Here is a 16185-nt window from a genome sequence, read left to right as displayed (position 1 = left end):
GACTGTTCCGTGTTTAGTCACGGAAAGCGGCTAAACCCGTCTAAAGTGAGCGTCTGTCTGACTGGAATAGCTCTGATAGCTGCCCATTACTATAGACGGCCAGCCAGGGGTGCGCAGTATAATTAAATTGGGACACACACACACACACACACACACACACACACACACACACACACACACACACACACACACACACACACACACACACACACACACACACACACACACACCAAAGCAAATCAATCACTTTAACTCAGAATTTTCAGTATTTTGACTGCCAATTTATGTCTTGCAGGCAAAATTGAGACCTCCGGATTCAACATGTCTGCACTTAACTGGAAACCATTTATATATGGTGGTCTGGCCTCCATTACAGCGGAATGTGGTAAGTTGCATGTGTTGAATGTTTGCTCAAAATACTTGAGGTTGTTTAGTAAACCTTGTACTTCTCCCCAGCATGGCTAATCGGTGATCTCCCATAACTGCCCAATCTAGTATAGAGGAGTGGAAAAACTAACCTGAGTAGAGTGGATATATGCTAATTAGATTTGAAGGGACCTATCCACCTTGCCCTGAACAGTCTCCCTCATGCAGACCCTTTTCCCCAACCTCCATCACAAGCTCAAGGTTCTAAAGTCAGGAAGGTTACAGAAAGCAAGAATAGTTGAGAGATATTGTGAAAACAAACATACTATCTGCCAAACATGAGAACAACTTGCTAAGTAGGGTTGGTAATGAAAACGTTGCCACAATAACTATATTAAGAAACTTATATTGTGATAAATATCCATATTGGTAGAAAATATATAAAAGCCACGCAGCAATGACATGTATTGCCCATCCCATACTTACATTAATATTTTCCACTTGATACACTTTGATCGCTATATTTTAAAGCACACCTGATAGAAGCTTAACAAGAAAGTATTATTTTTGTGAGCAGAGACTATAATAATAATAATAATAATAATAATAATCCCCTTAGGACAAGACATTAGTGGCCAGTAATGCACTGACAGGGTTAACGTTTTTCAACTCCTGGCTGAAAACAGCCGCCAGATGTAGAGATTATTACTTAAAGGGCATACACATGGTGCAATATAACTTCCGATATGAATTATATATAGCCCATATCGGTAGAAAAAATAGTGCATAATGGGGGTCATTCCGAGTTGATCACTCGCTGACGTTTTTCGCAGTGTTGCGATCAGGCTAAAAACCGGCTGTTCTGCGCATGCGTATGGGCCACAGGGCGCACGCGCCAAGTAATTTCACGCAAAACTAAGCAATTTTACACAGGGGCGAGTGACGCTTTTCAGTCGCTCTGCTGATCGGTGTGTGATTGACAGGGAGTGGGTGTTCCTGGGCGGAAATTGACCATTTTCCGGGAGTGTGCTAAAAAACGCAGGCGTGTCAGGCTAATACGCAGGAGTGGCTGGGGAAACGGGGGAGTGGCTGGCCGAACGCAGGGCGTGTTTGTGACGTCAAAGCAGGAACTAAACGGACTGAGGTGATCACAATCTAGGAGTAGGTCTGGAGCTACTCAAACTGCAGGAAAAGATTTTCGAGCAGTTCTGCTAATCTTTCGTTCGCTATTCTGCCAAGATACATTCCCAGAGGGCGGCGGCCTAGCGTTTGCAATGCTGCTGAAAGCAGCTAGCGAGCGAACAACTCGGAATGAGGGCCATTGCACCATGTGGAAACACCTTGCGAAGCCAATGTGTTTTCCCGCAGGGTCGGCATTGCAGAGAAAAATAGACTGTGTAGGCAGGCCAATATTGACTATATCGAGGTCATGCCCCCGGCCAGATCATATAGTCAGTCTCTGCCATAGCCTGCATCGCACCGTGTGTAGGCAACATTAGCCACACACAAGATCTTATTTAATTATCAGATTTCCAAATATAGCATTAAAGAGGCAGTGTATAGTCTCTCTCAAATTGAGAATGCAATGCAGTATTTAAAAACATAGGTAATGCAATATTTGAAAAGGGTTTATTGAATGCATTTATACACATTGGTGACCATCTGAGTAGGGCTTATCATGGCCTAGCTGCCCGATGGTCCCTACTGCAGGAGTGAAGAGTAAGCTCTGGTTGCACAGCTGCAGCATTTATTTATTTCTCTCAAGCTTTTGACAGCAAAGTCTTTCTTTTCTCGGCTTAGGAGTGTTTTCCCCATTCTGTTTTTTTTGTAATAGTTTAGCGTTCCCTGAAGGTACTCATTCTACAACCTGGGTCCCAAGGGGCCATTCATACTCTAGCAATACAAACCTTTGCCAACATCAGAGGATTAAACATGTATTGTCTAATGCAGGCATGTCCAAACTGCGGTCCTCCAGCTGTTGAGAAACTACACATCCCAGCATGCCATGACAGAGCTTTAGCATTCTCTGACAGCAAAACTGTGTCAGAGCATGCTGGGATATGTAGTTTCACAACAGTTGGAGGGCTGCAGTTTGGACATGCCTGGTCTAATGTATTTATCCCAGAGGTAGCCAACCACGGTCCTCAAGGAACACTATCAGTCCATATTTAAGGATATCCATACCGAAGCATAGGTGTCTTAATTAGTACATCAGTTATTTTGATTTGATGCTCAAGCATGGATATCACTAAAACCTGGACTGTTAATGTGCCTTAAGGACCAAGGTTGGGAAACGCTGTACTAGGGGCTAGACAAGGAAGAGATAGGCCTGCAGAGGACACTTCCCCAGTTATGCTAGGCCTAAAGTCATTGATCCTAGGACAGGACCATATTGGGTGGCAGAAAGTACCCTCCGAATTTATACATTTAAGGCATGCGGAAGAGAGTAACCCCCCTCCCAATACAATTTGCAGCTTTTCATAATTGCTGCAGTGTAAGATAGACCTGTCTGCCGAAAGCTACCCAAAGCCTCTGATCAATTTCATTTTCTCAATTGCTTTAACAATGACTCAGGGCATGTGTGTGTGTGTGTGTGTGTGTATGTGTATGTATATATATATATATATATATATATATATATATATATATATATATATATATATATATATATATATATACACACCTATAACAGTGATCGCGCTGAGCCTAAAAAAAAAAAGTGGGCCCCAGGGACCCCTCACTTTTAAAAATTGGGGTCCTACCTGTCCTATTCTGGGTCCCATCGGAATGAAGGTTATTATTAATCTTATTAATGATTCAAATATGAAACCCCACAACTTGATTTGGACACTACAAAAGTGTTGCAAGGGGAAGAAGGGGGTGACAGTGCTGCTGGGCTGTGTAGTATACAGAACACTACTCCAGAGCTGTACCTAGACATTTTGGTGCCCTTTGGCAGAAAGTGAATTGGTGGTCCCCCTCCCATATTGGAAAGTATGGACAGTGCGCGCCGAAGGCGCGCATAAAAAAATGTAAGGGTCTGGCTTTGTGGGGAAGGGGCTTGGCCACATAATAGTACCAATTCACATTACACCACAGAGTAGCGCCGCTTATACACATTACACCATGTAGAACCACCTATACACACTGCGCCAGGTAGAGCACATTAATACACATTGCACCAGTTAGAGCACATTATACACATTGCACCAGGTAGAACCGCCTATACACACTGAGCCAGGCAGAGCACATTATACACATTGCACCAGGTAGAGTACATTATACACTTTGCGCCAGGCAGAGCACATTATATATACACATTGCACCAGGTAGAAGCACCTATATACACACTGAGCCAGGTAGAGCACATTATACTCATTGCATCAGGTAGAACCACCTATATACATTGCGCCAGGCAGAGCACGTTATACACATTGCGCCAGGCAGAGCATGTTATACACATTGCGCCAGGCAGAGCACGTTATACACATTGCGCCAGGCAGAGCACGTTATACACATTGCGCCAGGCAGAGCACGTTATACACATTGCGCCAGGCAGAGCACGTTATACACATTGCGCCAGGCAGAGCACGTTATACACATTGCGCCAGGCAGAGCACGTTATACACGGGATCCGGATTGAAAGTCGACAGTAACTAGGTCGACAATGTCTAGGTCGACCACTATTGGTCGACAGTAACTAGGTCGACAGGGTCAAAAGGTCGACAGGGTCAAAAGGTCGACATGTTCTAGGTCGACAGGCCAAAAGGTCGACATGAGTTTTTCCAAATTTTTTTCTTTTTTTGAACCTTTTCATACTTAACGATCCACGTGGACTACGATTGGAACGGTAATCTGTGCCGAGCGAAGCGCCAGCGGAGCGAAGGCACCATGCCCGAAGCATGGCGAGCGAAGCGAGCCATGCGAGGGGACGCGGTGCACTAATTGGGGTTCCCGGTCACTCTACGAAGAAAACGACACCAAAATAACATTAAAAACTCATGTCGACCTTTTGGCCTGTCGACCTAGAACATGTCGACCTTTTGACCCTGTCGACCTTTTGACCCTGTCGACCTAGTTACTGTCGACCAATAGTGGTCGACCTAGACATTGTCGACCTAGTTACTGTCGACTTTCAATACCACACCCGTTATACACATTGCGCCAGGCAGAGCACGTTATACACATTGCGCCAGGCAGAGCACGTTATACACATTGCGCCAGGCAGAGCACGTTATACACATTGCGCCAGGCAGAGCACGTTATACACATTGCGCCAGGCAGAGCACGTTATACACATTGCGCCAGGCAGAGCACGTTATACACATTGCGCCAGGCAGAGCACGTTATACACATTGCGCCAGGCAGAGCACGTTATACACATTGCGCCAGGCAGAGCACGTTATACACATTGCGCCAGGCAGAGCACGTTATACACATTGCGCCAGGCAGAGCACGTTATACACATTGCGCCAGGCAGAGCACGTTATACACATTGCGCCAGGCAGAGCACGTTATACACATTGCGCCAGGCAGAGCACGTTATACACATTGCGCCAGGCAGAGCACGTTATACACATTGCGCCAGGCAGAGCACGTTATACACATTGCGCCAGGCAGAGCACGTTATACACATTGCGCCAGGCAGAGCACGTTATACACATTGCGCCAGGCAGAGCACGTTATACACATTGCGCCAGGCAGAGCACGTTATACACATTGCGCCAGGCAGAGCACGTTATACACATTGCGCCAGGCAGAGCACGTTATACACATAGCGCCAGGCAGAGCACGTTATACACATAGCGCCAGGCAGAGCACGTTATACACATAGCGCCAGGCAGAGCACGTTATACACATTGCGCCAGGCAGAGCACGTTATACACATTGCGCCAGGCAGAGCACGTTATACACATTGCGCCAGGCAGAGCACGTTATACACATTGCGCCAGGCAGAGCACGTTATACACATTGCGCCAGGCAGAGCACGTTATACACATTGCGCCAGGCAGAGCACGTTATACACATTGCGCCAGGCAGAGCACGTTATACACATTGCGCCAGGCAGAGCACGTTATACACATTGCGCCAGGCAGAGCACGTTATACACATTGCGCCAGGCAGAGCACGTTATACACATTGCGCCAGGCAGAGCACGTTATACACATTGCGCCAGGCAGAGCACGTTATACACATTGCGCCAGGCAGAGCACGTTATACACATTGCGCCAGGCAGAGCACGTTATACACATTGCGCCAGGCAGAGCACGTTATACACATTGCGCCAGGCAGAGCACGTTATACACATTGCGCCAGGCAGAGCACGTTATACACATTGCGCCAGGCAGAGCACGTTATACACATTGCGCCAGGCAGAGCACGTTATACACATTGCGCCAGGCAGAGCACGTTATACACATTGCGCCAGGCAGAGCACGTTATACACATTGCGCCAGGCAGAGCACGTTATACACATTGCGCCAGGCAGAGCACGTTATACACATTGCGCCAGGCAGAGCACGTTATACACATTGCGCCAGGCAGAGCACGTTATACACATTGCGCCAGGCAGAGCACGTTATACACATTGCGCCAGGCAGAGCACGTTATACACATTGCGCCAGGCAGAGCACGTTATACACATTGCGCCAGGCAGAGCACGTTATACACATTGCGCCAGGCAGAGCACGTTATACACATTGCGCCAGGCAGAGCACGTTATACACATTGCGCCAGGCAGAGCACGTTATACACATTGCGCCAGGCAGAGCACGTTATACACATTGCGCCAGGCAGAGCACGTTATACACATTGCGCCAGGCAGAGCACGTTATACACATTGCGCCAGGCAGAGCACGTTATACACATTGCGCCAGGCAGAGCACGTTATACACATTGCGCCAGGCAGAGCACGTTATACACATTGCGCCAGGCAGAGCACGTTATACACATTGCGCCAGGCAGAGCACGTTATACACATTGCGCCAGGCAGAGCACGTTATACACATTGCGCCAGGCAGAGCACGTTATACACATTGCGCCAGGCAGAGCACGTTATACACATTGCGCCAGGCAGAGCACGTTATACACATTGCGCCAGGCAGAGCACGTTATACACATTGCGCCAGGCAGAGCACGTTCTACACATTGCGCCAGGCAGAGCACGTTACACACTTTGCGCCAGGCAGAGCACGTTACACACTTTGCGCCAGGCAGAGCACGTTACACACATTGCGCCAGGTAGAGAACGTTACACACATTGCGCCAGGTAGAGAACGTTACACACATTGCGACAGGTAGAGAACGTTACACACATTGCGACAGGTAGAGAACGTTACATACATTGCGACAGGTAGAGAACGTTATACACATTGCGCCAGGTAGAGAACGTTATACACATTGCGCCAGGTAGAGCAGTATATAATGGCCACTGTGGGTGTGCATGTGATGGTCACTCTGTGGGTATGTGTGGGGGGTGTATGTTGCCCACAGTGGAAGAATTTGGTGTGTTTATAATGGACACTGAGGAGGTATGGGCAGAGTGTATGATGGGCACTGCCCCATCCTCCATATCTGCATCATTAGCTGCCGACACTCTCTCTTCCCTCCCACACACATACGCTCCTTATGTTAGTTGATTATAAGTATAACTTACTTAATCCCCCAGGGAGTGCAGCCGTATGCAGCCAGAGAGACACAGGCTTCCTCAATGATTGCGCTGCGCTGGCTAGTGAGCAGCCACTGTGTGTCATAACACAGCCCGCCCCGGCGCCTGCTCGCAGCTGCTTCTTACTGTAGTTTGGAGCAGAACGGCGAGTACGCTGGCGGACAGGGAGGAGGGACGTCACGTCTCAGCCGCACTTGAATGGGGAGACATTGCCGGCAGCGCGATTGGACGGGGAGAAGCTGCGGGCAGCGCGATTGGACGGGGAGAAGCTGCGGACAGCGCGATTGGACAGGGAGAAACTGCCGGCGGCGATTTAATGGCGAGAGAGGCACTGAAGAACGGTATTGGCAGAGACGCACTGGTCAGTTAGAGACAGCGCGTCCTACAGGACCCGCTCATTTAAAAAAAAAACAGTCCCCCTCTGCTTGTAGCACGTAAAAACGCGCCATAGCACGTATTTTGCAATCACTGCATTATACACATTCCACCAGGCAGAGCACAGGGGAAGGGGGGAAGTTATTACACACACAGGGGAAGGGGGGTGGGGGGGAGGCAGTTATACACACAGGGGAAGGGGGGAAGTTATTACACACACAGGGGAAGGGGGGTGGGGGGGAGGCAGTTATACACACAGGGGAAGGGGGGAAGTTATTACACACACAGGGGAAGGGGGGAAGTTATTACACACACAGGGGAAGGGGGTTGGGGGGGAGGCAGTTATACACACAGGGGAAGGGAGGAGGGGGCAGTTATTATACACACTGGGGAAAAGGGGAGGGGGGCAGTTCTTATATCCCTCCAGTATTACCCTGCTCCTGTGCCCTGTGGAGCTTCAACAGAGTATCGTTGAAGAGGGGAGCGGGTGACAGGGTTTAGATTACAATACAGAGCGGCAGGTTAGAGGGAATGAATGGGGCGGGTCTGGACCTGCAGGAGCTTCCCCCTAACTCCTCTCCAGCCCATATGACCCTCATGCTGTAGCACCCGCAGCCGCCTCTTGTCCCGCCACTTACCGCTGGCATCTTCCTGCTTCCTCCGCCGTCTGACTCCTGTAGCTCGCTGGAGGGGCACCGTGGATTTCCTCAGCCCGCCCGCGGAGGTCACAGCCCTAGCTACGGCCCACACACAGCAGGATGATTCCTGTCATGTGCGGCGCGCGCGGAGCAGACGGTGAGGGGAGGCGGGGCGGGAGAACACACACACACACACACTCTCACAGGGTCTCCTCCCCTTCCAAGTTCCTCCCTCTGCTGCCGTGGAGACGGAATCTGACTGACAGCGCAGGACAGCGCTGCTGGTCAGAGCGCGTCCTGAGGGACCCTGGGTGTTTTTATTTTTGAGTCCCCACAATCAATTATTGGGTAAAATACGCGCCATAGCGCGTTTTTGCTATCACTGTAATATATATATATATATATATATATATATATATATATATATATATATATATATATATATATATATATATATACATACACACACACACAAGACCTTGTGCATGCAAGTAATGGTAATAGCTACCTATTGGGATATCATATTCAGAACACAAATGCGTAAAAGATTTAAGAGTACCCCACAATGATATGATTGTTTGAAAAATATCACTCCATGACTATCGATCCCAAACAAGATGATCTGCTTTACGTATAGTAGCAGCTCAATATATATGTTATGGTAAGAACTTACCGTTGATAACGGTATTTCTCCTAAGTCCACAGGATAACATTGGGATATGATGGAGCGACAGCGGATTGGCACCAAATGATCACAAGCTTTCAGGCCTCCCAGAATGCACCGGGCTCGTCCATATAATCCCGCCCACTGACTCAGTCAAATCCGTTGTTTCCAAAGCATATAGGCAGGAGCATTATGTAGAACCCTATTCAGGCGAAAAAAACCACATGCACACTCTTCCATGCAAGAGGGAAGAGTTTAGCGAGTATAGAGATTCTCAAATCAGGTGCGTCAGGGTGGGATCCCTGTGAATACCTGTGGACTTAGGAGAAATACCGACCTAAAAATTAGTCTGGTTACCCCGTATGTTGCGCCACTATATTAACAGGGCTGCCCTATAGTCCCCGTAGCCAGATGGAGTGTCTCTCCGAAACACAACAGAATATAATCATAAACAAAGGGAAAATTATAGCTACAGGTACCACCAGGCGCCTAAAACAAATGCATTCACAATACAGTAATAGAGGATAAGCAAATAATACAACCCTTTAGTTGATGCAGGGATGTTCAATCTTCAAACCTTGTTTGGTGAATTTGGTGAGAAGGAGGTGCACAAGGTTTGAAGATTGAACATCCCTGCATCAACTAAAGGGTTGTATTATTTGCTTATCCTCTATTACTGTATTGTGAATGCATTTGTTTTAGGCGCCTGGTGGTACCTGTAGCTATAATTTTCCCTTTGTTTAGGAGAAATACCGTTATCAACGGTAAGTTCTTACAATAACGTATATTTCTCCGGCAGGGTCCACAGGTTATCCACAGGATAACATTGGGATTTCTCAAAGCAATTTTTAGTGGTGGGGACGCTCCTGATTAATAGGAGAACCTTACGCCCGAATTGAGCATCATGAGAGGCAAAGATATCCCAGGCATAATGTCTGATTGTGTTTATTGGAAACCATGTGACTACCTTACATATCTGTTCTGCTCAAGCACAATATTGTGCTACCCATGAAAGACCTTCCTTACTTGTAAAGTAAGCAGAGACATTAGCCGGGACAGGGAGATTAGCTTAAGAATATGCTTCTGAAATCGTCATTCGAAGCCATTTTGCTAGCGTCTGTTTAGTAACAAGCCATCTCCTCTTGTGAAAACCGTAGAGGATGAAAAAATAATTTGTCTTTCTAATGGCACTGGTGCAAGCCATGTAGGTACTTAATGCCCGGACTACGTCCAGCGACGCATCTCCCGCAGAGAATCCCGATTCCTGAAAAACCGGGACCATATTATCTTCATTAAGGTGGAATATAGATCACCCCTTAGGAAGATACCCAGACCCAGTTCTGAGAACTACTTTATCTGGATATTTTCAGAAAAGGAGATTAGCATGAAAGTGCTCCTAAATCTGACACTCTTCTAGCTGATGCCATAGTCAGCCGAACGAGAACTTTAGCTGTCAACCATGTAAAATCCACTTCTCTTAGTGGTTTAACCAGAGCAACTTGACAGGCTTTTGAGGACTAGATTTAGATTCCCTGACCCTGTAGTAGGAAAAGGGGAAGGTTGAATGTGCAGCAATCCCTGGGAAAAAGTGCACACATTCTGCAATTTGGCATTTTTCTTTTCGGAACCATACAGTCAAATTCCTGACACTTGTATTTCCAAGGAAGCCACCACTAAACCTTTATCTATTCCTGTTTGAAGTAATGGAAAAAACCCTGGAAACTCTGCAAGATTTCGGGTCCATACCTCTTTTATTGCACCAATGCATATGTTTGTCACATTTGATGATAAATACGAGTTAAGGAAGTTTTTCCTTGCTCTGAGCCTTTGTGAGAATCCTCTGGACCTCGGTATTTAGATTGCAAAAGCCATGCCATTAAAACAGTTTATCCAGATATTTGTGATAATTAAGGACCCTGTCTTAGTCTGGGCATAGAGGAAACAGAAAAGGTATTCAACATTTTCTGCGGCTCTGTGTATCAACACCTTCTGGGCCAAGCCGGGGCTTATTAGGATCCCGGCATCTTTATTGTGTTTTCCTCACTATCCTGAGTAACAGGATGATTTGAGAAACGCATAAGAGAAATAAATTCCCATTAAAAAGATATCCACAAAGATCACTCTTTTGTTCCTGACCTGATTGGCTTTTGTTGTTCAGATGGGATACCATGAGAATTATCTCTGGCCAAGCCCATTTGTCTACCAAAGTCTAAAATGACTTTATGGTGCAAAGCCCATTCATTTACCTGAATGGTGTGTCGACTGAGAAATCAGCTCTTTAGTTTAGGACTCTCAGAACAAACCCTGAGGACAAGGCTGGAAGATGGAGTTCTGCACACTTTAGTATGTGATTTACCTCCTTCCTTGCTATTTATCTGCATGTTCCTCTCTGAAAGTTAAGGTACACCACTGTCCTTGCGGATCTGGACCGATCTTCCTTTAGGAATGTCTCGTGCCTGAATCAGGACGCAGTATATGGCCTGAAGTGCTAATAGATTTATTAGCAGGCAGCTTTTTTTTCTGTGGTCCATAATCCCCAGAATCATAATTTTCCGGAAAAATTACCTCCATAGTCGAGAAGACTTGTATTTGTTGTCAGGATTTCTCCACCTGATATCAAAAAGAAAAATGTATCCTCTCCTCTAGATGGAATGTCTGTAGCCCCCAGGCTACTTCTTACCTTTTTTTTGCCAGTACCAGTACGTGTTTGTGTATTGTCCATCTGGCCCGTCTACACCACCTGGTATTCACAGATGGTCTTGCGCTCGGAGAATTTAACCAGGTACAACACTGCTTAACTTCCAACATCATTGAGATTGGACATATGCAGTGTGATGCGGCCTTAGATGGAGGAGATACTGGAAAAGTCTTGAGTGGAATCATGCCCACTGCATCATGTGTATTGTTAACACCATCAAACCCATCATTCGCATTGCTTTGCGAATCAATATTGTTTGACATTGTAACCACTCTCCTAGTTTTGCCTTGGATATCTTGTTCCGAGGTAACTACTTTCTGCAAACTCGAATTCAGTATAGCCCCACCGTGAGTTATGTTACGGAACCAGAGATGACCCCATTTACGAACCACCCATGCCTCAGCAGACAAGTTATTTGTATGTTGTAGATGACACAGAACCTTTCCTGTATTTGTGTCAGCAAGGTGGTCAAGGTATGGCAATTTTTCTTAACCTCTACTAACTGAGATAAATTGCCATAATTATTTTGGTACTCTGGAGCTGTGACTAACCCAAAGGGTAAGGTCTACCTGAATTTTTGCTGAAGGATGGTAAACCTTGAGATAACACTGATGGACAGTGTTATAGGAGCCTGAAGGTAAAATTCCTGACTTATCCAGGAATACCATGTATTATATTGGCTCCTCACCCCACTATGGAGTTGCCTCCACGTGAACAGTGTTACCCAAATTTCTCTGTTTTTGAAATTGATAATGGGGCGAGGGATTGTTTTTGACCCAGGTGGGAATAAACCCTCCATTGTGCATGGGTTACTGGAATGACAATTCCCGACGAAACATTTTCTGAATTGCTTCATGCAAAACACTCTACCCGAGACGGGCAGAAACCGATTCCCTTATAGGAGAATGGTTCCAGAAGGGAAAATATAACCTTATAGATACTGCTTCTTGCACCCAGGCATCTACTTGTAGACTGCTATCAATCTGTGCAATCTGAAGAAGTCTGCCCCTTATCCTTCTGGAATCAGCCAGAAGGAGACCTGCGCCAACATACTGATGGCCTCTGGTTTGGAAGCTGGCCTCTGGATGCCTTTGTGTCTTTGCCTTACCAAACTTATTGTACACTGCTCAAAAAAATAAAGGAAACACTAAAATAACACATCCTAGATCTGATTGAATTTAATATTCTTATTAAATACTTTGTTCGTTACATAGTTGAATGTGCTGACAACAAAATCACACACAAATTATCAATGGAAATCAAATTTATTAACCCATGGAGATCTGGATTTGGAGTCGCACTCAAAATTAAAGTGAAAAAACACACTACAGGCTAATCCAACTTTGATGTAATGTCCTTTAAAACAAGTCAAAATGAGGCTCAGTAGTGTGTGTGGCCTCCACGTGCCTATATGACCTCCCTACAACACCTGGGCATGCTCCTGATGAGGTGGCGGATGGTCTCCTGAGGGATCTCCTCCCAGCCCTGGACTAAAGCATTCGCCAACTCCTGGACAGTCTGTGGTACAACGTGGCGTTGGTGGATGGAGCGAGACATGATGTCCCAGATGTGCTCAATTGGATTCAGGTCTGGGGAACGGGCGGGCCAGTCCATAGCATCAATGCCTTCGTCTTGCAGGAACTGCTGACAAATTCCAGCCACATGAGGTCTAGCATTGTCTTGCATAAGGAGGAACCCAGGGCCAACCGCACCAGCATATGGTCTCACAAGGGGTCTGAGGATCTCATCTCGGTACCTAATGGCAGTCAGGTTACCTCTGGCGAGCACATGGAGGGCTGTGCGGCCCCCCCAAAGAAATGCCACCCCACACCATTACTGACCCACTGCCAAACCGGTCATGCTGGAGGATGTTGCAGGTAGCAGATCGTTCTCCTTGGCGTCTCCAGACTCTGTCATGTCTGTCACATGTGCTCAGTGAGAACCTGCTTTCATCTGTGAAGAGCACAGGGCGCCAGTGACGAATTTACCAATCTTGGTGTTCTCTGGCAAATGCCAAACGTCCTGCACGGTGTTGGGCTGTAAGCACAACCCCCACCTGTGGACGTCGGGCCCTCATACCACCCTCATGGAGTCTGTTTCTGATTGTTTGAGTAGACACATGCACATTAGTGGCTTGCTGGAGGTCATTTTGCAGGGCTCTGGCAGTGTTCCTCCTGTTCCTCCTTGCACAAAGGCGGAGGTAGCGGTCCTGCTGCTGGGTTGTTGCCCTCCTACGGCCTCCTCCACGTCTCCTGATGTACTGGCCTGTCTCCTGGTAGCGCCTCCATGCTCTGGACACTACGCTGACAGACACCGCAAACCTTCTTGCCACAGCTCGCATTGATGTGCCATCCTGGATGAGCTGCACTACCTGAGCCACTTGTGTGGGTTGTAGACTCCGTCTCATGCTACCACTAGAGTGAAAGCACCGCCAGCTTTCAAAAGTGACCAAAACATCAGCCAGAAAGCATAGGAGCTGAGAAGTGGTCTGTGGTCACCACCTGCAGAACAACTCCTTTATTGGGGGTGTCTTGCTAATTAGAGATATATTAAGAGTGTTTAACCACTCCAACTCCTGGCGCAAATGTTTGTAATGAATTAATTAACTATACATCAGCTGCAAGCACTGAGGGTTTGCTAGCTCCCCCAAACAACAAGAACAAAAAAATATATACAAAATGTGTAATGCGCTTGATGTATATTTGTTGAAATTTAAATTGTCAAAAAGTAAATACACAGGTGTCTGCTTAAATCAAATTCAACACACATGGAACTTGCTGGTATGATTTAAATTAAAAACAAATTTATTAGCACACACAATTAGAACCAATATATAAAGGAAAGCTCGAGCACACTAATACATTCAGATTTCTTTGCCACTTTATAGTAGGACTTGAAACAGTGTAGCTTGTATGTTGCCACACAGACCTATTTGGTCTATTTGAATCAATTGAACAGATTGCAACAGTTACTACAGCCTTTAGAGAATAATTGTAGCTCCCGTCCTCTGTGTCTTGCTAATTGCCTATAATTTCCACCTGTTGTCTATTCCATTTGCACAACAGCATGTGAAATTGATTGTCAATCAGTGTTGCTTCCTAAGTGGACAGTTTGATTTCACAGAAGTGTGATTGACTTGGAGTTACATTGTGTTGTTTAAGTGTTCCCTTTATTTTTTTGAGCAGTGTATTAAGGCTGTTATGTTCCTTTATTTACCAACAAGGCCGAACCAGACCCCATTTTGGGGTTTTATGCGGAAGGGAACGTGACCTTCTTGGACTCTGGAATAACTGTTATAACAGAAACTTCCATCCAAGGCAAAATATTTTTTCCAGAACCTTCTTAGATTCTGAATCGGCTTCCTATGTACAGATGAAGGATTTATACTAGAAGTCATATTGTGTCTAGGCACAAAAACTAGTCAAGATAACCGAGGACCCATCTGTACGTGAACCAAGCTGTTCTTGAACAGCGATTAGTTATGCTGATGCCCTAGAACATTAGTGTCCATATGAGCTATATGGGATTCTTACGCCTTTGCAGGTGCAGAAACCTGGCTTCCAGTACCTCAGCCTAATGTACCTACAGCACCTGGTATTTCAAGGTTGTCCCCCTCCAAGAACTAACCAGGCTGAACACTGCTTAGCTTCCAAAATCTATTGAGATTGGGCCTATCCAGTGTGGTGTAGCCGTAGACTACAAGGTGAAGTCCTGGCTGGCCTTGTCTTTGTCTGGGGCAATGATAATATGGTCTTATTCTTTTGATGACAGAGGCCCTATAGATTTTTGCATTATCCATTATATGCAAATCTATTTTGGGTGGCACTTCCCTATTTAAAACAGTCCCTAAAAAGATATTCGAATCCCATTTACTGGGCTTCTACTTTACTGGATGTAACCCAAACCTTTTTCCTGAATTCTGCTCTCCTGCAGAGATCTTTTGGGATGTTTAAACCGAAGTGCCTTATTTCCCCAGGCTCTGCTGCCTCTGTTGACAGCTAGCCTATTTTTGCTATTATTTATTCAGCTTATTTATTGAACTTGATTTATTTAGCTGATATCTTTTACCTATTCTTCGTATGCTGAAGTAGAGTATATGGAGCTTTCATCATCTGATGATTTCATGTGTAGCCTGTGATAGTCGATTTATATACATTCGGTTAATCAGCTTGTCTTATTGAAGACACTGTTGGGGATATACCACAAACAGTGAGCAGCATGTGTTAATATTGTAAGATTTAACATTTTAGCTAAACTGTACAAGGTCTGTCTATACCTGTTGTAATCAGGAAATGTATTATGCTAAACAGCAAATCATTTTTATACATAACCATCCTGTACCAGTAGAGGATATTACAGTTTTTGCCGAACAACAAAATATAAGTGTTTTGCTGCCCTTAGACTTGATAAATACTCAGCACTTTCACAGTGTACTACACAATTTTGTGACTGTAATCACTTTACTTTAAAGTGATGTGTGACCCTTCCCATGCACCTGCATTAAGGATCAGAAATATCAATCGACAATCATTTATTAAGTCAGCATCACACTAGCAGTCAGAGATATATATATATATATATATATATATATATATATATATATATATATATATTTATTTATTAGTGGTATAGCCTGCCGCACACAGTATTGTCCATGTTAGGAGTGCTGGATACATGATATGTTACAATAGTCCCAGAAGAAAAGAAACCAGCACCTCCAAATTACTGCATAATAAAATCTTTATCAAAAATTAAGATCTTAAAAGCACCAGAGGCA

General features: G+C 45.6%; 1 protein-coding gene across 2 annotated transcripts in view; it reads left to right on the top strand.

Moving 5' to 3' along the window:
- Positions 1–16185, top strand: part of SLC25A30 (solute carrier family 25 member 30) — a 101286-nt gene that overhangs the window by 14832 nt on the left and 70269 nt on the right. For both annotated transcript variants that reach the window (XM_063952824.1, XM_063952825.1), the window contains exon 2: positions 296–385. In XM_063952824.1, the coding sequence (XP_063808894.1) occupies positions 322–385 (64 nt within the window). In that variant the 5' untranslated portion in view covers positions 296–321. The remainder of the gene's footprint in view (positions 1–295; positions 386–16185) is intronic.

Source organism: Pseudophryne corroboree, chromosome 2 (genome assembly GCF_028390025.1).
Source record: "Pseudophryne corroboree isolate aPseCor3 chromosome 2, aPseCor3.hap2, whole genome shotgun sequence".
In the NCBI taxonomy this organism is placed as follows: domain Eukaryota; kingdom Metazoa; phylum Chordata; class Amphibia; order Anura; family Myobatrachidae; genus Pseudophryne; species Pseudophryne corroboree.
Note: the sequence above shows the minus strand (reverse complement) of the source record. Positions and strands in the feature narration are given on the sequence as shown.